The sequence below is a fragment of the Coptis chinensis genome, chromosome 5 (assembly GCF_015680905.1).
Source record: "Coptis chinensis isolate HL-2020 chromosome 5, ASM1568090v1, whole genome shotgun sequence".
Classification (NCBI taxonomy): Eukaryota; Viridiplantae; Streptophyta; class Magnoliopsida; order Ranunculales; family Ranunculaceae; genus Coptis; species Coptis chinensis.
Window position 1 is genome coordinate 6,990,662 of NC_141460.1, and position 23,952 is coordinate 7,014,613.

General features: G+C 39.0%; 2 protein-coding genes across 3 annotated transcripts; one reads left to right on the forward strand and one right to left on the reverse strand.

The window, feature by feature from the left end:
• Positions 1 to 4,327: 4,327 nt before the first annotated feature.
• LOC147496448 (Tetratricopeptide repeat (TPR)-like superfamily protein) lies at positions 4,328 to 15,944 on the reverse strand. 2 transcript variants are annotated; one of them, XM_086559467.1, is made up of 4 exons: positions 12,697 to 15,944; positions 12,520 to 12,603; positions 7,769 to 7,872; positions 4,328 to 4,624 (listed from the first exon to the last, which is right to left on the reverse strand). In XM_086559467.1, the coding sequence occupies exon 1, from the start codon at positions 15,600 to 15,602 to the stop codon at positions 13,116 to 13,118; it is 2,487 nt and encodes an 828-aa protein (XP_086415593.1). In that variant the 5' UTR covers positions 15,603 to 15,944; the 3' UTR covers positions 4,328 to 4,624; positions 7,769 to 7,872; positions 12,520 to 12,603; positions 12,697 to 13,115. The 2 variants fall into 2 exon arrangements, with proteins under 2 accessions (XP_086415593.1, XP_086415592.1); XM_086559466.1 differs by having other exon boundaries at positions 12,496 to 12,603.
• On the forward strand, positions 5,185 to 5,514 carry LOC147496449 (uncharacterized). Its single transcript, XM_086562579.1, has one exon. The coding sequence runs from the start codon at positions 5,185 to 5,187 to the stop codon at positions 5,512 to 5,514; it is 330 nt and encodes a 109-aa protein (XP_086418705.1).
• Positions 15,945 to 23,952: the final 8,008 nt, after the last annotated feature.

The window sequence follows — 23,952 nt, forward strand, 5'->3', positions numbered from 1 at the left end:
CATGGTATAAAAAACCATGGTATACATAAACCTTCCCATATATATAGAGGTAGGTTCCATTTACAACACTTTTTATACAACGTTTTATACAATTCCCCCCACTAGACCCTTCAAGATGATTTAAGATTGAGCTAATTTTTTGTAGATAAGATGTTCTCACCATGGGTATGACCTCCGCAAAAAATAGGGTCCTTTGACCATTTCTAAGTTTGACAAAAAAGGGTTACAAAATCGATATTTCTGGACCGTTAATAAAAATTCATAGGTTGAGAGCAATTTTTCTCATGGTTAGGATTTTTTAAATGAGTTGATTTTTTGTGGAGATGATCTCCATGATGTGCAAATCATATCTACAAAGAATCAAAGCTTAACTCATCTTGTAAGGGTGTGGTATAAACTATGATATAAAAAGTGTTGTAAACGGAACCTGCTCATGTGTATACACATGAGCAGGTTCCGTTTACAACACTTTTTATATCATAGTTTATACCACACCCTTACAAGATGAGTTAAGTGCTTAATAATTTGGAGATATGATCTACTAACTATAGATAATATCTATACAAAATTTCATCTCATTTGGAAATCTCTAACCTAGCTAAAAATCGTTGACAACTTTGATTTTTTTTTAACGACTCAAATTTTTCGATTTTGCAATCATCGTTTGACTAGTTATATATTATCAAATGAGTTGATAATACATGGTCGCACTCTCTCGATGTCCCTGCAAACTTGAAAAAACAGTGGTGTTACCAATTTTGGTATTCCTCCTTCTAGGACTGTCAATGGATCAATCGATCGGTTTGGGTTGGGTTCTGGAAAATTCGAATCCAAACCGATAAGAAAATTGGGAACCCGAAACCGAATCGACCTAAACTGAAAACTATAAAATCAATTAAATCCTAAATTAAATCAATTATTTCAACCACACAATTAATAAACATATACAAAATTAATCATAAATATTACTAAAATATCATTTTATTGGTTCGGTGGAGGACAAATCTGAAACCAAACCAATATCTTATCGGTTCGATTTCAAGTTTGGACGACAAACCAAATTACCAAAACCCAAACCATTTTTTTATCGATTTCGTTCGGGTCGGTTATCGAAACCATTGACAGCACTACCTCCATCTCAAGCATGTTGAACTTCCAATCGCTAAGGCTTTCTATATTAGTATATAATATAATAGACAACGACCTGCTGTAAGCGGGAACAAGGAATGATCCTCCTCTGCCGTGGAAGTAACTTAAGCACCTGGTGCAACCATCACTCCATTGCTGAATGGGCTAGTTCCCACTCCACTCGGGATAGTTTAAATAGATAAGGGCATAAAGGTGATGTCCTCAATTGAGATTTTAGGAGTCAAAATGTGATGTCCACATTTCAGATTTCAGGGGCCAAAATTTGATTGTCCTCATTTGGCACTATGCATACAATCGATAGTAGCTAGAAATGAGCAACTCAATAAAACTAAAGAGATGTTATGTGAGCCCGCAATCTATTTACTAACGTGGAAAATGGGGTTACAACATATTGGTAATTGGTGTAGGATTACATGGACCTTTTTCTTCGTATTCAGAATACAACAACGTAGTGGTAAACATTGAACTATAAACCCCTTGTAACAACATTATGGACGTTGATGATTCTCGTGCAGACAATCAATTCCCCATGCGCAAAGATAGATGGAATTGGGAGGGCAGAGAGAGAGAGAGAGAGCACTGCAATCTTGCAATAGAGAACAAGTGCAACTAACAGCTCGCCCTAATATTCCCGACAAGACCTGGCCATAAAATTCCACGCTTCTTTTTGCATGGACGTGCGTGGGTTCTTGGTGGTGGGTCCCCATTCCTGACTGCGCGTGCAATGCCGGGCTACATGGGGTGTTACTCTTCTTTGCTGGACCCATGTCTCCAACTCCATGTTAACACTAATTTTCTAATCTCTTCATCATTACCTTAGCTTAATCAACATTCTTTTATTCTGACATTGTCTTATTTAGATCAAGGGGCGTCAAGACTCAAGAGGTATCTATTAATTTCACAAAGTTGGTAGCAATAACACAAGTATCAATCAACAACACACTATTCATTATGCGGTGAGACGACCAATCACCACAATCTCAGAGCTAACTCTATCTGAATTGTACTCGAAAACTCTTATATTAAGGTTGGGACGCCAGCACTACTCATTTCAACCTCAATCTCGAAATAAAAATCAGAACAAAACTACTACTAAGGGTTCAAATTATGAGTTGATATTAAGCCTTTAATGGCATATATATGAAAACGGAATGTCAATCAGTCAATGCAACATGTAGAATTGTATACTCTTCTAATGTCAGCCAAAATTGAAAGAAATGATATCAGTAGACAATACTGTTTGCGGTTCTTAATACGTTGCCAACCTGAACATCACCAACTGATTAAGTGATAGATATATCCTAATAATATTAAGCAGCTCTCTACTGTAGAGCCCTAACAGTGGAAGACCCCCCCCCCCGCCCCCCAAACACACGTAGGCATTTACAATTGTAACGAAAGCAAATGAGGGTCAGTGCTGCACTGTGTTCATTTATATTGTAGTCCTCAAAAAATAAATAAAATATTATCGTAATATAAATGTACAAAAACAAGAAATACAGTGTTAGAAACTTAGAATCCTAATGATATTTAATTTTGCCAAATTAAGTACCCAAGTTAAACTCTGACTGATTCTATGTACTTCTCTGTTTTGGAGTAATAGAACAGACTACACGAGCCGGTATTATATTAGTTTGACATTATGAATTTTCCCTCAAGTACGTTCTACTCTTAATGGACAAGAAGAATTAGAAGAGGTGGTGTTTTTGTATTATTAAAGGTTGGTCGCACTCACAGTTGAGTTACATGAAAACATTTCTTTGACTGCTTCAACTTGAACGGAATTTAGATATCATTAAGGTATTCACAATACGTTGGCATTTAGATTATAATAAGTTTCATGAACTATAAAACTAATGGTTGGATGGTTTAGCGCGCATTTAACATATAGTTTATTCAAATAAATTATAGGTCCAGGATAGCAGGGCGGTGTAAACAATCCACCTTGCTTGCCATGATCGATCATGCATCACATTAGATAAAAGTATAAAACCACATCAGCTGATAGCAAGGTGTTGTACGCGGAAACATAGATTTCTTTTTTATGTAATGGACAACTCGAACTTTTATCTTCTACTTCATCACCTTTAAAGGTTAGTAATAAAATAAGTATCTGACAGATGCACTGATGGCCCGTCAGATATGGGCTATGGTCCATATAGATTTGTAAGTGGCCAATGCCAACTGATAGTATACGAAGAACAAGTGGAGTTGGACCCCAATCCAAGTACAAGGCCCACACACTGATCCATAAGCAGTATATCACTCATGCATAATAATTCTATACTGACACAGAGAATTTGACACAGTTGACCGATACAGTGACGTGGCACTGCAACATTAATGTTGCACTATGAAAAACCACCACTGCAACATCAATGTTGCATCGAGAAGTACCATTGCAACATCAATATTGCACCATGAAAACCACTACATCGTCATTGTTGCACCATGAAAACCAATGCAACGTGAATGTTGCACTGAGAAATATCACTTCAATATCAATGTTGCACTATGAAAACCACTGCAACATCAATGTTGTACTATGAAAAATCAATGAAACGGATGGTTTGCTATGAAGAAAAAATGAGAATGGCAAAATAAAAAAGGAAATATGATAATGGAAAGAGAAGAAGTGTTTTGAGTGAGAGAAAATAGATTTTTGGCTTTTATTTTCACTACTGCAACATTGATGTTGCAATATGCCACGTCACTGTGTCTTGACTGTGTCATTTTTCCTGTGTCAGTATAGTATTACTCTTATTATGTATGCAGTTCTGTTAAGCAACAAATGAACTCCTATTCCAGTACCAAATCCCTTTTAGACTTTTACTAATGTCTGATATCCAGAGCACAGTGCTTCAGATACACTTCAGAACATTACCAATCAATGATATATGCTCAAGTTGACGAATAAGCACCTTTTACATCCCTGATTCTACTCGTTAATCCTTATATACTAAATTAGGAAGAGAAAGGGTATTCCTCTTTCTTTGATGGTCTTCTTGGCTATTGTACCCCAAAGTACAGTACAGAGGTGTAACCATGTAAGTTATACCAACTCTGCGTCTCTTGATCTATGACTAGTACTAAGTAGTTTTCTCAACAACTACAGGCATCCGATGAGTTGGTAGTTTGATTAAAAAAAGAAAGTGATTGAGCGAGTTTAGAGCCAACTGTTCAACTTAACCTTGCAATAAACAGGTGAAGTCATATTGAATTGAACAGTTGAACTGGCGTTTTCTCTATGTACATTGTAAGGTAACCGTGAATTTCATTTAGCTTTAAAAGTATAATGACATTTTTCATATATGACAAAAGATAAAAAACTAGCTGCATAAAGAAGCACCTGTTCAGGTAGCACGACTGCAATGGCAATGTAATTATCAACTCCATGTCTTCTTGGTTTATGTAGGAATGCATCCATGTCTTCTTGGTTTCTCCTGGATGCATCCAGACTTGATTAAAGTTTTTTCTGTGAACAGAAAGGAGAGAAAATAGAACTTAGCAACTCCATAGGAAAAACAGTTTAAAAAATAGCTCAAATGCTTATTTGACAAATAGAAGCTGCAAAGTTGATGGGAATTAGTATAAAAATGCTGCAAAGTTACTCAAATTTTCAGGAGTAGTATGATTGTATGAAGCTATAGAGAATAAAGCATGGAATCCCAAGTATTAGATGAACTACTTGTTGAGCAGTTTCCACAGCCTGAGAAAGAAAAAAAAAAAGAAAAGAATGAAACTTAACTTTTTTCCACACTTCAAATTAACAAGCTGATCTCACTAAAACCTGCATGTGGCTAAGTAGATAACCAAATTTCTTCAAATACTTCACTTCCTTGAATCCCAAAATTGAAGTCTCCAATTCGAGGCATCCCTCAGCCTACCATCTCAGAGACATCACTCTTGACAAGGTTAAAGAAGCTGTTTTTCTCAAATGTCCCTATAACTAACGCTCCCCGCTTGATGGCTTTACTTCCATCTTCTACTAACTATTGGTTTTGTGCATTTCCTTATTAACTACTATTCTATTGGATGTGTAGAATTGCGGGGCTTGGTGAAACTACTAGCTATGTTGCCGAGTCAAAAGCAATAGTGGAAGGCATAAACAAGGCTATTGAGTTGGGTTGGACGAATGTCTGGGTAGAATCAGACTCCACTGCAGCAGTAAAAGCGTTCCAGAACAACAACGTGCATTGGAAAGTTCAGGCAGATTGGAATAAGATAAAGGCTAAAGCTACCATCACCTTCACAAGTACATGGAGGGAAGTGACCTTCAGGGCAGACATGTGCACCAAAAGGGAAGCTTCTTTACCTAATGGAGTGAAGCAATGGTGGGCTGACATACCACATTTTCTGCATTGAGTAGAGAATCAGTTCTTTACTTATTTCAGATTTACTACTTAATGTAAGGGAGGATCCTAGACCAAGGTCCACAAAGAAATTAATTGTAAATTTTTTTTCATTTTTTGCTATAAATACCAATTACCCTTCAGCAAAAAAAAAAAAATTGGATGTGTAGAAACAAACTCTTATTTGGAGTAAGGAAAACAATCGAAGAGGAAGTTGGAGCATTACACCAAAAGAACATGTGGAACCTAGTTTCAGCATCTATAAATGACTATTGTTGAGAAACTTTATGTTATAAAACCAAATTACTCCATACTAGACAACTTGGTAGATAATAAACCCGACTAGGGGATGCCAACGCAGTCATCAACTTTGACTAAGATAGTCACGCTGCTAAGACAGAATTGTATCAACCAACAACCACTGCGCGTCTTTGTTCCTCAAAGTACAAAATCTTGGACACTAACAACCCTTTTGCATGCTCATCTTAAGAAGGTGTTCAAAGATATCAGCACCAGGTAAAAGGGAAACTGTCTACCCAGGTTATGGGTGCAAACTGAGTTGGGCTCCTTATGGACTCAAACAGGCTCTGTGGCCTGGTATTAAAGACTTTTTTATGTGGCTCCGACTCAAATGTTGCACCAGAATACCTTGTGAGGTGTTTCGACCAAATATGATCAAAACACTAAGTGGTGATGAAAGAGATAAATAATGTAGAAAGAGATGAAACACAAGTCAATAATAATGTTTCTGGGCAGATTACAGATCAGTCAGAGCCTCGAAGGAGCAGCGCACAGACTGTAAAAAGAAATCTAGACCAAGCATAGAAAGTAGAGAGAGATCTAGGCTGAGCACAGATAAAAAAAGAGAGGTCGAGGTCAAGCAAATCTGCTTTAACAAAAACATAAGAATGTAAGCGTAGCGATTTTGTTGCAGAACGTGATCGAGAGTTGTGAATAAGAACCGCAAACGGCGCCAATTATGTTTCGACCAAATATGATCAAAACGCTAAGTGGTGATGAAAAAGATGAATACCGTAGAAAAATAGTGAGAAAAGTGATGGTGATTGAGTGAATGATGAGACTGTACCTTTCGGTTTCCTATGTACCCAAATTATCGATGGGATCAAGTCTCAAGAACGTAGTTCTATATGAAAAATAGTTTGGTATTTATATCTGTAGAGTAGAGATTTCTTGTAGCTCAAGTAATTATAATTGAACCTGACTCTTAATTGATGATTATCTCTTTGATATGAAACATATCTAGACAAAAATTAATGTACGTAAGTGGCAAGCCATGTGGCTAGGGTTCACCCTAGACACATGAGTTAATGGGCCTGTACATTGATCTATGATATCGCAAATTGGGTCTTAGCCCTGTTAATTAAACGAATAAAGTAGAGACTCCTACTAATGGACGTTTGCCTCGTAGGTGGGGGTCGAAACATGAGGAATGGAATTATGGAACTGAGAAACTTTTTTTTCAAGAAATTTCACGTTCAGTCTTGCGTACAGAGTTCTGGCCATGGTTAGATAAAAAAAAAAAAACAAAACCACCAGGCAGGAGTGAGACCCCATAAAACTTGACTGTTTAACCCCAACAGAATAGGCTTGTGTTGAAGAAGTTGATAACTAGAGATGAGATGAATGACTTTCGCTGAGACCATCACCAAATTTAAACTTGAAAATAATATAAATGGGGGAAAATGACATGAAAAAAGAAAAATAAAGAGGGTATGTAGTGACTAGTGACCAGTAATAGAGAAAACAGGAAAGGACTAGTAGGGGTGTCTGCCTCAACAACCCAAAAACAACAATCTCCTTTACTTCTTACCATGTAGAATTATGTATTGGCTATCAATTACACCTCCCAAAAACGATATATGGATGTTTAACAAGTTTCAAGCCTATACAGAGACTTGTGGTAAATTTGATGTTTGACAAATCTTAATAATGTTGCTTAACAGAAACAATCTTTCAGTCGGCAAGGAACCATGGTTGGCTGAGCAATTTGGTCTCTGTTAGGACAATAGAAAGCTCTAAAAAGAGGGGCATCAGCCTAATTAATCTCTAAAAGTCAAGTTCCTAATATTTATATCCGAACGAGATAGACACAACTCGTTCACCAAAAAAGTTGAGAAAGAGAGCGTGACAGAGATGATAATTTATAGACAAACCAATTGATAAATAATGTTGTTGTGCACAATTTTATCCTCGCAATGAATATATCAAATACTACATGAGGAACACAATGGAAGTTATTCATTTACCTTGTCACCAAGATGCAGTATAAAGTCTTATCCTTGATCCAAACAAGGTTCACCATCCAATCAGTTTACTATGTGGAGGCTAATGTTGAGAGTGAAGAGAACACCTAGAGCAGATATATATAAGTTGTTGAATAGTTAGTATACATACAAAGTTGCCTATCATTAAATAGTAAATTCAACAACAAAGATAAATAATATACTATGCACAACCAGCAGTAAAGAGGCAAACGGGAACAACTTTAAGTCGACAAAGCAGCAGCCATCAAGTTGTCATGATGAGGGTCATTGCCCTACCATAACTACCATTGTTTGGCAACACAAAGACTAATCCTTCATTCAAATATTTGTGAAAGATTTAGAGTTCACTTAAATACCATGAATATCATTAACCTCTTAAACTTATACAAATGTTTAGGAACAGTAGGCCTGTGTGAAGCTAAGTTACATTGACACAGATAGGAGCATCCATATCCGACACGGATACAAAGTGTCTAATACGGCGAAATATAAAAAAATTAGGTATATCACTTGCAATATGTGTCAGTGGTGTGTCCGACATGGAGAAGTGGATACCTAAGTTACATTGACACGGATAGGTGTGTCCGTATCAGACACGGATACGCAGTATCTGATATGGCGAAATATAAAAAATTGAGGTATATAACCTACAATATGTGTTCGTGGTCCGACACGGACATCGGACACGTGGATACGTATCCGACATGGATTATATTCAAAATATGGTGTGTCCATACAACATAGGTGGATACATATCCGACACAGATTATTTTTAAACTATGGACTGTCCATGTAACATAGGTGCGAAGCAGATGACTATATGAGCATCTAAAAGGAAAGTAAGAGTTATACAAAACAGCAGCACTGAAAGGGTGGTCTAACACTTTGAACATTCAAACAAGTAGCATATCAAATAAAATTTAGACAACTTCATGGACGTATATAACTTTACTTGGAACAAAATATCTTCTAGAAATTCATTACTATGATTCGTGTAACTAGGAGTATCACCACTTTCCGATCATGGCAATTGTTCCTTCTATAGCTATTTATCCAAGACCACTCCCACCCACCAGGAATTTAAAAAAAAAAAATCAATTGTTCCATTTTCTACATTACATTTTAATCTCTCCGTTTTCATGGCCGGATAGAACTCATCCCCACCTCCTCAGCCGTCCCCCCCCCCAAATGCTCACGCACACGCACACCCCTTTAACAATCGAATTCTAATCCTACGATTATAGGAGTGTCAGATCACCTCCCTTTCAATTGGGCAGTGAAGAGTGGGGAGGAGAGTCTTAGGGAGGGTGTTGTGTCGTACTACTCTAAGTTGTACACTGAACCGGCTCCTTTCTGACCTACAGATGATAATCTTGTCCTTGAGGGCATCTCAGAGGCGAAAAGAGAGTCTTGAAAATGGTGATTGATGAGGAGGAAGTTAGGGAGGCTATTTCGCTCTTGAAAAATGATAGATCTCTAGGGCCAGATGGTTTTCCAATCGAGATTTTTAGAAAAGTTTGGGATGTGGTGAGAGTCAATTTTATGAACATGATTAAGGAGTTCTATGATACGAGTTTTTTGGCGAATAGATAGCACCTTTATAAAACTGATTCCCAAAAAACATGATAGAAGATATTACTGACCTTCGCCCTATTAGCCTCATTGGAAGCACTTACAAGATTATTGCAAAAATCTTTTTGATACGTTTGAAAAAGGTGCTTTCGAGAGTTATCTCTCAGGAGCAAGGTGCCTTCGTCTTTGGGGACAGATTTTAGATGGGGTGTTGATAGATAATGAGGCTATTGATGATAGAAAGAGGAAGAATGAGCCAGGTGTTATGTGTAAGATCTACTTAACAAAAGCATATGACCATGTCAATTGGGATTTTTGGATTATATCATGAAGCGTATGAGCTTTGGTACAAAATGGAGGGGTGGTTGGATTAGGAGAAGTGTCTCGTCAACGTCTTTTTATGTTCTTATTAATAGTTTTCCGGCGAGGAGTTCTCGAGGGATTAGACAGGGTGACCCTGTCTCCTCTTCTTTTCCTTTTAGTTGTTTACATTTTTGGGAAGATGATTGAGAGAGCTAATAGATTTGGGGTGACTGAGGGTTTCAAGGTGGGCCAATGTCAGATTCTCATATCGCATCTACAATTCGTAGTTGATACTGTGGTGTTTTTGGATCATGATCTTGAACAACTCAGGTTCCTCAGGGGTATCCTTTGTTGCTTCGAGGCAATTTATGGGCTTAGGGTGAACATGTCTAAGACCACCATTTTTGGAGTAGGCAAAGATGTTGAGGTTAATAATTTGGCTTCTTCTACTAGTTGTAAGGGTGGTGTCCTCCCGTCTAGATATCTTGGCCTTCCTTTGGGCGCAGAGTTTAAGTCTAAAGCCATTTAGGATCCTGTCATTAAGAGTTTTAGTCGGAAGATAGCAGGGTGGAAAGGTCGTTTCCTCTCAAAGAGTGAGAGTCATCTTGATTAAGAATACCCTTTTTCACATACCCCAGAGTGTTGCTCATAGATAGGAATCTATCATCAGAAATTTCCTTTGGGACGATACCAAAAAGAAACATAGATATCATCTGGTGGGTTGGAAGATTTTGTGTTTGCTTAAAGAGGAGGGTGGTTTAGGTTTTAGAAGTCTTCGTGAGTTTAATCTAGTGCTTTTGGGTAAATGGTTTTGGCGTTTTGGAGAGGAGAGAGAGAGAGCATGTGGAGGAAGGTGATCATCTCGAGGTTTGGATAATCTCAATTAGGTTGGGCTAGTGGTCAGGTGAAGATATCGTATGTTTGGATAATCTCAATTAGGTTTGGATAATCCCATATATTTCAATAGTCATGGAGTTGTTCCATAATTTTATTAGATTTGAGTTGGGAGATGGAGAGAGTATCCGGTTTTGGGAGGATATATGGGTGGATGAGAGACCTCTCTTTCGGGTTCTCCCAAGATTATACGTTTTATCTGAGTTAAGAATCGTCCAGTTTGTGATTTCATGCGGGAGAATAATGGCATTATTGTGTGGGATCCTGGGTATTCTTTGTGCTATCTCTGATAGGGATATTGTGAGCATAACTGCTCTCAGAAAAGCTAGGTTCTATTACGTTGGTGAGGCCAAACAAAGATAAACGCCTTTGGTCTTTCGACAAGAAGGAGAGATTTTCAACTAAATCTTGTTATTTTGTTTTCTACTCTCTAACCCTTTCTCCTAGCCGGGTAACGACTCCTTTTTTTTCCCCTTTTAATGTTATTTGGGGTTCCAAAGTTCTTTCTAAAATTGTTTTTTTTTTTTTTGGTGTGCTTCCTTGGGCAGAATCTTAACTGTAAATAACCTTAGGAGAAGACAATTCAAGGAACATCTTGTCAATTTTTGCCCTATTTATTTATCGGATGGTGAATCGGTGAACCATACCCTCATTTCTTGCCCTTTTTCTTGGTGGGTTTGGAACTGTTTTATTTATTTGTTAAATGTATATTGGGTGTTTCCTAATTCGGTGAAAAAGGTAATAGCTTCTTGGTTTTCGAACGTCCATTCTTAAAAGGGACGCCGTATTTGGGGAATGATACCATTTGCAGTGACGTGGGGCATTTGGTTGAAAAGGAATAAGAGACTTTTTGAGGGAGTTGAGGCGACTATGGAAAAGGTAGTGATGTCTATCAAGGGACTTCTCTTCTTTTGGACAAAGACTAATGATGACATGCAAAATATTCCTTTTGAGCATTTTGTGTGTAGATGGGAGTCTCTCATGTTTTGAGTGGATCTTTGTAATCGTTTAGAGTTTTCTTTTTCAGCTTATTCTTAGAGGAGATTTCTTGTATTGGTTTGGATACTTCATCCTAACCTATGTCTTATTTTTGTTTCATATATACATAAAATATATCTATTTACTGATCAAAAAATTATCCTTAACTGGGGAATTCTGAAAACTTACAAGAGAGGTGGATTCAAACTTTCAATCACTGAACAAAATACCCAACATTTGTTCGCAAATAGTCCATGGATGACTACCTTTATTTGCTGCATTGGAGCAGGACACATAACAAAAAGGCTTGTCTTAGTGGTGTATGGTAAAGGTGTATCATTTCATACTGATGGGATGGAAGTGATGAAAATATTAACAAGTAAAGTGCATCTTTTGAAGGAGTTTCTTACATTGAAATAAAGGTTGCTGCTATTGGAAGGGAAGATGAAATGATTTGAGGGTTCTAAAAACTGACCTAGGTGACAACAAAAGGAACTAAATTAACTTGATTTCTTTTTGAAAAGCATGCTATCCCAATCTTCAATGCTATACTTATTTTATAGTGTTCCCATAGGGCTTGGTACTTTAGGCATCTCACAATCACATAAACCTAACATCAAGTGAAAATTCAGTATGTAAAAAGACCCATCCAAGGTAATATGGTCTAAGAGTCTACGGCCAACCTATGCTTGGAATTCCTATTTAAATGAGTGTATTCAAGTTTGAGAGGAGAGTTCTTGGAACCAAGTATACACCCTCATATATAAGAAATCTTTTATTTATTTATTTATTATCGCCTTATCGGTAACAAATTCTCTTGTGAAAAGTAAAAGGAAAAAAATTAATTAAAAGAAATTTAAAAATAAATGTAAAAAAGAAGAAGAAGCATGAAACATCTATGTGGACCACTGGAAGTGATCACCAAAATATTTTTCCAAGAATGTAGTAAATGTATTGTTCACCTATACTGTGGTGGGAAGTCACACCTCTGCCTTCCTGCACGCTATCATCACAGCAAGCTATAAGTTCACCACGGAATTATTGGTTGGAGTAGTCAAGCGCCATTTTACCTGCAATAGAGGATGACTGGTGTGAGACTTTGACAAAAGGCAAGCAATCAAAGTTCCAGAGACCTTCTAATAAAAACATGGATATTGTGATACCCCTGGGCGAGGCTTGAGGAGGGGATATGATGGAAAGGTGCCTAGCCCGGGTATGGATGACGGTTGCGCCATGTTGTAATCCCACTTCGCTTAAGTGACTGTCCAAAGATCCTGACTATGAGTAATTGATCCTCCAAATCCTAACGTCGAGGCCTTTTCCGGAACATTTGGCCGGAATTCCGTAGGAACTCCACAGTTAAGCGTGCTAGGGCAGAAGTAGTCCAAGGATGGGTGACCTCCTAGGAAGCTGCTGTACGAAGTCTAAAAACCCCACACTGTCGGAGGTCCGCAGTGGCTAAATGGAGACAGTATTGATGTGGTAGGATGCGGCGGGTCGTTACAGATATGGAGACAATATTACCCACTAACACGGTTACCTTAGTAATACAAGACGGACTTGCTTTAACTCTATAGACCCACTACCAATAATCACCACACGAGCACACCCCTTTTGTAAAATGATGAAAACGATTCATATCCCTCACAACAATTTCACGCTGGACAACTTGGGATATGAACTTGATTGCAGCATGGCAGTCCACACATATCCGGAGATTTTTAATAATACGAACTGGTCTTCCAGGTGGTGTGCTGATTAGTCCAAAAGCTAGAGCTAATCTCTCACTATGTACCCAAAGGAGGCGATCCTTTTCATCCTCCTCAACATCTAGCAAAACAACGTTACGGTTGCAGACATATCCTGCTTTCTTGATCTTTATGTTCAACCATTCCAGCATCCCATTGATTAAACGCATCTCAGGGTGCGATGTATCTCCCACAGTGAAATAATGAACTTTGCTCTGGTTCTCAATCCAGCTAAGGCCTGGTTCCTTCTTCACTCCATTTCTTTTCATAAGTTTTCTGACAGAAGCTACACTTTCCCATCTCCTTGCACCAGCATATATGTTTGACAATAATACCATAGCAGACCCATCTTGGGGCTCCATCTTTAGCACACGTTCTGCAGAAAGTTTCCCAAGCTCAACATTGTTGTGAATAACACAAGCACCAAGCAAAGCACGCCAGAGCATAATACTATGTTCAAATGGAATATCATCAATGAGCTTAACAGCGTCATCAAGATGACCAGAACGTCCCAATAGCCATACCATGCAAGTATAATGCTCTATACATGGTTCAATTCCATACTCTCGATACATACAATCAAAATAAGACCTACCCTGCTCTACTTGTCCCGTGTTGCAACATGCTGAGAGGACACCGACAAAGGTTATTTTGTTTGGTTTTACCTCAGTCTCTTTCATTTTTTCATAAAGCATGAGAGCATCCCCACCCAAACCATGTAGTGAATACCCAGAAATCATAGAATTCCATGAAACTTCATCCAGTTCATTCATTGTGTCAAACATGAAACGTGCATTTTTTATGCTCCCGCACTTGGCATACATATCTATCAAAGCATTACAAACTACTGTGTCTTCACTGAAAACTGTTTTAGACATCAAACCGTGAATCTGGATCCCAGGCTCCAAGACAGCTAAGCTTGCACAAGCACGCAGAACACTAGAGTAGGTAACCTGTGTTGCCTGTACTTGGGCATCAAGCATCTGCAAGAAGAGCCTCAATGACTCTATCCCATCCCCTAACTGTACATACCCAACAATCATGGTGTTCCAAGTCACATCATTTTTTATTGATGTCTCTAAGAACAATTTTTTTGAATCCTCCATCCTCTCACATTTAGCATAGACATCCATGAGGGCGTTTCTAACAAAAACATCCGCATCAAGCCCAACCTTCAAAACACTGCAATGGATTTGCTCACCCAATTCAATACCTCCCTTGGTTGCACAAGCTTGTAGAAGACTAGCACATGTAAACTGATTCGGGGTCACAAAAGCTCGTCTCATTTGAAAATATAGCTCCACAGCTTCCTCACTTTTACCACTCTGAGCATAGCGTGCAATCATGAAACTCCAAAGGATCACATCTTTGTTAGGCATACCATTGAAAACCGCCAGAGCTGCATCAAAATCCCCACACTTGGTATACATATCAAGAAGATTAGCACCAACATAATGATCCATATCATAACAAGTTTTCAAGGCACAACCATGAATGCTCTTTCCCAAGTCAACAGCAGCCAACCCAGTGCAAGCTTTAAGTGTACTAGCAAAAGTATAGTTATTCGCTCCAAACCCAACTCTCCTCATCCTAGAGAAAAGCTCCAAAGCCTCCTCAAAATACCCATTCTCACTATAGCAAGCTACCATTCCAGTCCAAGAAACCATATCCTTGTCAAGAATCCCATTAAACACTTCTTTCGCATCCCCAACAAACCCACAAACAGTATACGCATCAATTAACGCAGTCCCAACAAATGCATTGGAATCATGACCAAGCTTACAAATACAAGCATGAACGCGCCAACAAAGCTCGGCATACTCCATACAAACAAACGACTTAATAACGGTAGTAAACACAAAAGGATTAAGTTCATGACCCTCTCTACAAAGCCTAACAAACAACTCAATCCCTTCACTAAATCTACAAGACTGTACATACCCTTGAATCAAAGTAACAAACGATATAGTATTTCTCTCATGCATTTCGTCAAACAATACACAAGCATCGCCCAAACAGTTTAGTTTTACAAACATATTTAAAACAATGTTCCATGCAAACAAATCCAAACAACCACCTCTCTTAATAATATCACAATGTACACTCTTTCCTTTCATGATATTATAGTTTCTAGTACAGTTTTGCAAGATGTGTGCATAGGTATGTGAATCAAATGAGTGTAAGTCATTCTTGGGTTCTTCAGGTAATTCTAAGGCTTGGACTGAAAACCCATGTTGGAATAAATATAAATAAGGATTGGGTTTGCATGGAAATGTGATATTTCTGAATGAGATTGTTTTGAAACACGTGTATTTAATCATGTGTTCTTAGTTTTATTGGATGTGTTTAAGAATATGTGATCATGTGTTGTGCACGTGTTTATTTAGTTAAAGTGACTTCTGGTTTTGAGCTGAATCAAAAAATTCGAGATTGTGACTGCACCTCGAAATGGTCGAGTGTGGAAAAGAGAGGCGGGGAATATGAAATGCTTAAAGTTTGTTGGGCCGTTGGGCGTTTGGCATCGAAGTGCAACAATAAACGCTGTATATTCAACACGGGCCCGTATATAAAATCCCTGCTAAAATTTTGAATATCTACTTCATAATTTTTGAATATATCATCTAACAGTTGTTTTGCGTAGCATGGCAGTGAGTAATTGTTTGTTACTACATCTATAATTTAGTTGGTTTGTTTTTAGAAGTTTTTGTTGATTCCGGCTATATAAAGACCAAAGCATACGTGTATTATATTGTAATAATTCATTAGACAATCAAATGAATTTTGTGCTCTTTTTTTTCTCAGATTATCACCCAAGTCTTTGCCAGAAGAGGATATGCCTTCTTAGTAAATCTCATATCCTCATATTTTAAGGATACATCCATCAATCTATGTATCTTACTGTAAGGGAGTAATATTCTCATTAAGGAATATTAAGTGCGCGTTAAGCATAAGCAGAGATCATAACGAACTCATGTCATCGACCTCCAAGATCAAGTCCTGAGCAGCTCGCTTCATGTGGGTGGTACATTTCAGCTCGCTCAAGAATACCTCAAGACGAGTAAACGACTTAAGGGAGAACGCTTCGAATAAAGACACCATCCCTAATCCAGATGTAATCATCATCAAAGCTTTACCTGTACTTCCAATCACCGTGAAATATGAACTATTACACCCACTCCCAATCATCACACAATTCCTACCAAAACCAACCTAACACACATTCATAATCTCCACCTTACATATGTACAAGAGAGCACACGTGTCGCGAAGATCAACACTCTCTTGTGCCTATAAATACCACCTACATGAACTACGTGAGACCTGATTCTTCTCTCCCCCCAGAATCAAGAGAAGATACGTAGGCAGCTCGCTCCTTAGTGAACTCGGTCATTCCTAAATCCAAACCCCTTCCTCTTCTTCACTTGTATGTAAAGGAAAAACACACCTTTACATTGGCGCCGTCTGTGATCTCGATTACTTGAGAAACCACTTTCACACAAATCAAAAACCAAAAATCTCAAGCCCACGAAGCATGGCAAGCCTCGAAGCTCAAGTTCAAAGCCTCGCAAACCAGCTAGGTTTAACGAATGAGAGCATTTCCTTGCTCAGGCAGGAAAATGCTACTCTTCGCGCACAAGTAGACGCACAACAATAACCAGTTGGGAACGTCGCTGAGAATGACATCAACGAAGTTAATCTACAAATTAACGAACTATCGCAAAAGATCGGCTAAAGTGCAGTAAGAAAAGACGCCACCCAGATAGTTCAAAAATACTCAAGACGTACCGCGCATCACCATTCACTACTGAAGTACTCAGTAAACCCTCTCCTCAAGATTTCGTTCAACCACGTTTTCCGATGCACAATGGTAGCACGTGCCCTGGTCAACACGTGGCTCGTTACATTCAAAGCCTTGCACTCTACAGTTCACCAGAGTTCGATCACCTACACTGTCGTTTGTTTCCCGCAAGTCTCAAAGATGGCGCACTCGATTGGTTTTTCTCACTCGAGCCGGACTTCGATAAAGACCTTCGAAAGGTTCACCGATTCATTTGCTAGTCAAGATGCGTCCATAACAGCGTAAGAAAGCTGATCTTGATTCGCTGTTCCAGCTCTCACTAGGCGAAGACGAAACAATTCGTGAATTTCTAGGTCGGTTCAAAGCTGAACTACTGTGCATGGAAACAGGTCTGAAAGAATCCTTTGCTACTCTAGCATTCTCCAATGCCTGCCGTGTGTGCAACACGGCACTCGCCAGATCGTTGATGAAAAAACGCCCCGAGACTTTATCTGAGCTGTACGCTTGAGTCGACAAGTACATAAAGCTGTAAGAAGGCCTGAAACGCCAAGGCCTACCAGAAGAAGAAGAGATCACAACAATATCAGACGACCACCCGGCTTCTAAAAGCGTCCCCGACAGCAAGATCGGAAGCAGGGAAACAGAATGAACAATGACCGCGAGTTCGCTGTCCTGACACGCTCTCCCAGTTACATCTTGAAAAAGATCAAATGAGCTTCATATTTCCGACCTGATGTGCGGCAACCAGTGGACCGACCTGACAAACCGTACTGCGCATTTCACCGAGCCAAGTGTCACGAGACCGATGCATGCTGGGGGCTAAAGCACTACCTCCAGGATCTCATCGAAGCAAGACATATCAAACAGTACACCAACATTGCCGATGGCGATTTGCGACATAAACTCATGGCACGCAGAGTGCGCAGTAGATCCCCACCTCGTCATGACCGCCACAATGTTCAAACTTGCTCCCGTAGTAGAGGACGTCTTAGAGACCGTGACTGTTCTCGCCATGAGCGACGACAACACTCGTCAGATCGCGACAACACCAGAACTATTCATATGATCACTTTCCCAAATGATTCCGTGACATCTTCCAGAGAAAAACGAAGGCGCATAGGCGCCCTTCAAGAAGTTTATCATTTTTCTTCGCAGGCAGCACACGCCCCGCGAAGTTCAGGTCACAACGCAGGGGATATCACTTTCACGGAGGTCGACCCCAACAAGGTCTGCCTCCCTCACAATGATGCACTCGTCGTCCATGTCAAGATTAGCGATTGGACAGTCAAGTGCGTCCTGATAGACCCTGGGAGTTCGTGCGACATTTTGTTCTACCATACCATCCAAGAGATGAACTTACCCAAGTCAGTCTTTATAGATCCGAGTGCTCCTCTTTACGGGTTCAACGGCTTCAGGGCCGACCCAATCGGCGACATCATACTCCCAGTTTCGGTGGGATCGAGAGAGGACAAAGTCAGCTTTAGTACACGCTTCAGCATTTGAGACATCAAGTCGTCCTACAATGCTATTTTAGGACGGCGTTGGATTCATCAAATGCAAGCTATACCATCAACGTTGCATCAAGTTCTCCGCTTTCCAGGCCCAGGAGGCATGATGGAACTTCGAAGCAATCAGCTCGAGGCTTATCATTGTAATCAGATCCTCTTAGCAAACAAAACCGTCGACCTACATACCCACACAAGGAACGAGCCCACCAGCTACATAATGACCAAAGACCTGGTCGCCGAAGTCTAAGCCAAAACATCAACATAGCACGCTGGGGGCTCCAGCAAGAAGGTCCATTCGTTTGTTCAAACCCCAGAAGTCAATCAAACCATTTTTGCTCCACCAGTCAGGACCTCAGAGGTCGCATCAGTTGTTGTTGATCCACCAGTCAAGACCCCAGAGGTCGCTTCAGTTGTTGTTGCACCACCAGTTAGCACCCCAGAAGTCGCACCATCATATTTCGTACAACCAGTACCAATTCCAAAGGTCACTCCATCCCCTGTTGTCATGGCCACAGAGGCCACCCCATCCCCTATTGTCGTCGCCACAGATCATCCTCCAGTTCCAGCCAGTTCCACTCCCTCACATCGACAAAGTATCTCTAGAGATTAATCCAACTGAGGAAGCATCAGCATCAAAGACAACATCTCAACATGCAGACAGAGAACGGGTGAACCTAGGAACTGAAGATGATCCTAAGTTCGTCTATGTAGATGTTGTCTTTTTGGCCATGAATAAAGATGTTTTTGCTTGGTCCTATGTCGATGTGCCTGGAATAGATCCTAATGTTACGTGTCATAGACTAAATGTGAACCCTAATGCTAGACCAGTTCGTCAACGACTTCGCTGACTGTCCCTGCGTTTCCAGAAATCCATCAATGATGAGGTCGACAAACTCAAACAAGTCGATTTCATCAGAAAAGTAGACTATCCAGACTGGATCGCCAACATTGTCGCAGTTCCAAAAAAGAACGGCACAGTTTGCCTTTGCGACGACTTCACGAACGTCAATCAGGAAACGCTGATAAAACATAAAAATGATAGTTTAGTCTACCTACGAAATGAACGATGAACTCAAAACGTAAGTAAACTAAAACTAATTTTACGAATCTATGTTTATCAAAGTTTCTACTCTCAATTCTATCGATATAGAGTGGAGTAACAAATTCGTTCCACTCCTAGTTCTCTAGCATGGAATGTTTTCTAGTCTAATTAATCGGTCTTAAGTCTAATGAGAGCTTTACGAAGGATGTTATACTCACGATACAATATGAAATTGATTATGTTGAATTTAAACTACTTAATGCTATGGAAATATGATTGTTTTTGAATCTAGATAAAGGATTAGAGGGGAATCGAATCCACCTCGAATCCAACTTAATAACCTAGCATAGATTCTTGTATCTCGATTCTTACGTTCTTACCGCAAGAAATTCGAGTTCTAATCCCTAGTGTTCATGGCATTTCTACCAAATACTAACTTGTATGTGAGGTCGTCCACCCATTCTCATGGCGAATCACGACCTTCTAGATTGGAATAGATTCTACAATGCTTCTACACTATACCACTAAGTTTTCATCAAGGATTCATCAACCCCTCTAATGGAGGTTTTAGCCTTGAGTCATCAAACCATCATTTCCCATTGAATTATAACTACACATCATATTAAAATTCTAACTTAACTAAATTAACCAACAATGTTTCAATCTACTTAAACTACGAAATGATAATCAACAAGAATTAAAACTAGATCTATAAATTGAGATGATAAAAATCGAAATTGACAAAATAACTATTTTATTTATCTAATCAATCAAGAACAATGATTCAAAGACTTAATCTAAAACAAGAATTGAAAATGGAACTAAAACTTAATTAAAATACTGGAAACTAGATCTAGAATTATCTATATTGTTTTAGGTCTAACTAGCTACCATTAACAAAGAGCTAAGCTTTCGTTTTTATACTTTCAGATCCAAAAATCGTGCATGGGCTTGGAGCCATGTTTTGGGCCAGAGAATCAGGCCCAAAACCCAATTCTTTCAGTCCAAAAAGGCCTCTTCAGTTGCAGTTGGCTTCAACAGACTTTTCGTCCACTTCTGCTCCTCTGATTAGATCAAGGCTTAGATCATTGGAAAGCTCTTTCCGAGCCGGTCGTTTTGAAATAAGGTAGGCCACATTCTGAGGTCTGAGTCCAAAGATACGGCCTTTGGAAGTTCTCACGACTTGTGTGTTTGTTTTCCACAAGGCGTCGACTTTTCAGCTTTTGACCGGGCTTTAGAAAGGCTTTGTCTTCTTGAATCTAGGCCTTTAATCATGGAACTCCTTAGTAACCGACCTTTGCTCCTTTATCTCGCTAAAGTGGCACATTTCTGCACATAATGGACTTTGAAACCTGAAATGCATAAAAACACGAATCGTGTTAACTCTTAATTATTACTCACATAATTGGTCTAATAATATGATCATTCTGAGGGGTTAAAACTACAGTTTTGGCTCTTATCAAACCACCCCAAACAGCATTTTGCTTGTCCTCAAGCAAAGATGAGAAATTAGAATAAGTGACCAAAAATGGAGTTCTATCTACTCGTTTATTGAGTCGCGATTGCATTGACCATATACAACAAGGCCTTTAAACCACTAGGAATTCCCTAGTGGACGAAGTTATAGCCTCGTGAGAGTTTTCCAAAGTGAAGGTACTCACAAACTTCAACTATACTACAACGACTAAGAAATAAAACTATTGTTTCCTCATTTATGTCCCAACTATCTATACATCTCACTAGCAATGGCCCGAATAAGAATAACCAAGTTAAAACCTAAACTAATATATGCATAATAATCAATCATCTATGATACAAATATATATACTATGAGTAATACTATGAAATGCCTAGCGGGTTCGTTTCTGAAAAACTTCGAATAAGCCCTTAAGTAGGTCCTCACATAATTGTCAAGATCGAAAACCACTTTCGATTTTTCCGCTCAAGTTTTAGCTACTCCAGTGCGTGGGGGCACACTTTACCTTACAATCTCAATGACAACAAGGAAGCCGGAGTCGATCAAACACATCTGCCGCTTACTATCACACTAACCTATTCCTAATTGAGCTAGAGGTCTTTATTACGGGGATCAGGAGATGGTTTAAGAAGGAAGGAAATGGATATTCAAAAGGACAAGTCTGAGATAGTAGAGTCTTCATATTATGTAACTTAGAGAAAACCTTATTATTTACTTTTGCTTCTATACTTTGTTTTCATCCTTAGCCATATTTTTTTTTTTTTTTTTCTTTGGCTTTTGACTCCTTTTATTCTATTTTTTTGGAGTTTTTATTTTATTTCTATTTTTATTTTTCTTTTCTTTGGATGGGAACTTCTTTTCTTTAATTTCTGAAGCAATTAACTAACTTTTGTTTACACCGGTTTTTCTCTTCTTCTTTCTTCCTCATTCTATTCTCAGACTTATTCTAGATTGGGTAGGTTGATTTTTTTTTTTATTTTGTTTTGTTTTTGTAACAGGGTAAAGGATTTGTGGGTTATGAAAGGCTAAAGAAAGGCTCAGAGGGGCGACTAGCGGAAAATAATTCATAGGTTTGAATTTCTGGCTATATCGATCCAAAGAGGGCCTAAATTCTCGCTTAGGATATGACATAGTGATCAAGCAAGTGGACGTGTGATTTCTCTATCCGGATTTTACTTCTCTCTTGTGTCATTTCTCAAATGTTTATTTCATATAAGGCTTTAGGATATATTCTCACAGGATTTGTAGAATAAGTACTCTAGCCTAGATTTCAGAAACTTACTGCTAACAATCATAGATACTCTTGTAATATATTTATAGATAGATGCAAAGATTATTACCTACATATTAACCTAAGTTTCTAACAATTATTCTGATGCAAAAGCTACGTGAGACTTCTAGATTGTTAAGAGCATAGAGAAAGAAAACAATACCAATATTCCTAAGTGTATAGCATAAACTTATTTATTTATATTTTTGAAATTTTTTGAAACTTTAACTAGAAAACAAATGCATATTATACATATCTATATCTTAACAGATGCCTTAATTACACGTGTTTCTATGCCCCCAAACAAGAAGAATGCTTTGTCCTCAAAGCATTTAAATAAAGAGGGTAGAAAAATACCATGGAATCGCGTGAAATTCTGGGACATCTACAAAACAAGGTTAGAACATACTAATATAGGAAATAAAAATACCGACGCTTGACTCTATAACAGCCCCACCTCTATGGGGTTAATGCAATTAAATTTGCTTGGGACATAAGCGCACAATAACAAAACTAAAAACTTACCTTATCTCCCCGCTTTAAACGCCCTCCTCCTCAAGAAAGATATGAGGTTCCTTCACATCCCGCCAAAAGTCCATTATAACTTTCCAAGCTTGCCGCCATTTATCATCTACTAATGCTAACCTTGTTAAGTGTTATTATGTCCTCCGATGGGATGTACAGGCGACCAATTGAGGCTGCACCGCCATCCCGGCCAAGTCATTATTCGCAATGAGCGAACCACTAATTGGTGGGTCTCATGACTTCAACCCTTTTCCAATCTGTGAATTGTGCACGTAATACCGGTAAACAACTACGCGATGATGCGGCTTACCAACACAGGCATAAGAAGATACTTACGCCTCATGGTTTGGGCTCTCTTAAGACTAGCGACTAAAACTTCGGGAATGTCATATCGGCGACATCCCTTTAGCTAAAGCGAGGAAAATGTCACCAGCGATCTTTTTTGCGAAATGAATGAACGCCATTCCCCAAAATATTCATCGGGATGAATAACATGGTGGTGCCTACATTTAGGGAAAGGCTACCAAGGGCAATGCTATATATCGCCTCGGTCCATTACTCGAAATACCCTCCCTCATAATACTCATGGAAATATGTATAATCATAAAGATATGCATTATCGGTCATATATGCCCATGTGTGAACAGGATCGGTATTGGTAATCCACGAAACTAAAGCGACCACATTTTTATTGAATTGATGTGTCGTGTCATCGACTCACGATGGAGAATTCTTGTTCTCCATCCCGATTATAATAGAATTTAACGTGGTCGTAGAAATAAGCGAAGAAGTCGTGGTGAATATGAATCGTCATCACTTACCGGTAGATGACGCCATCCTAACTGCGGGATCCCCGTGGTCCGGAACCAATGTCCATAGGTCTCGGTGCCCAACACGCCTTCAAAAACTGTTCGTATGACTATAGGGGATGTCATCTCAACGACTCTTGGAACAGTTCCAAAAAATCCTAGACCCTCCCTCCGAAATTGGAATTTTTATGCTCACGTATGAAGGCGGCAGGGTTTTTAAATTTCTGATGTTTTGGGTTTT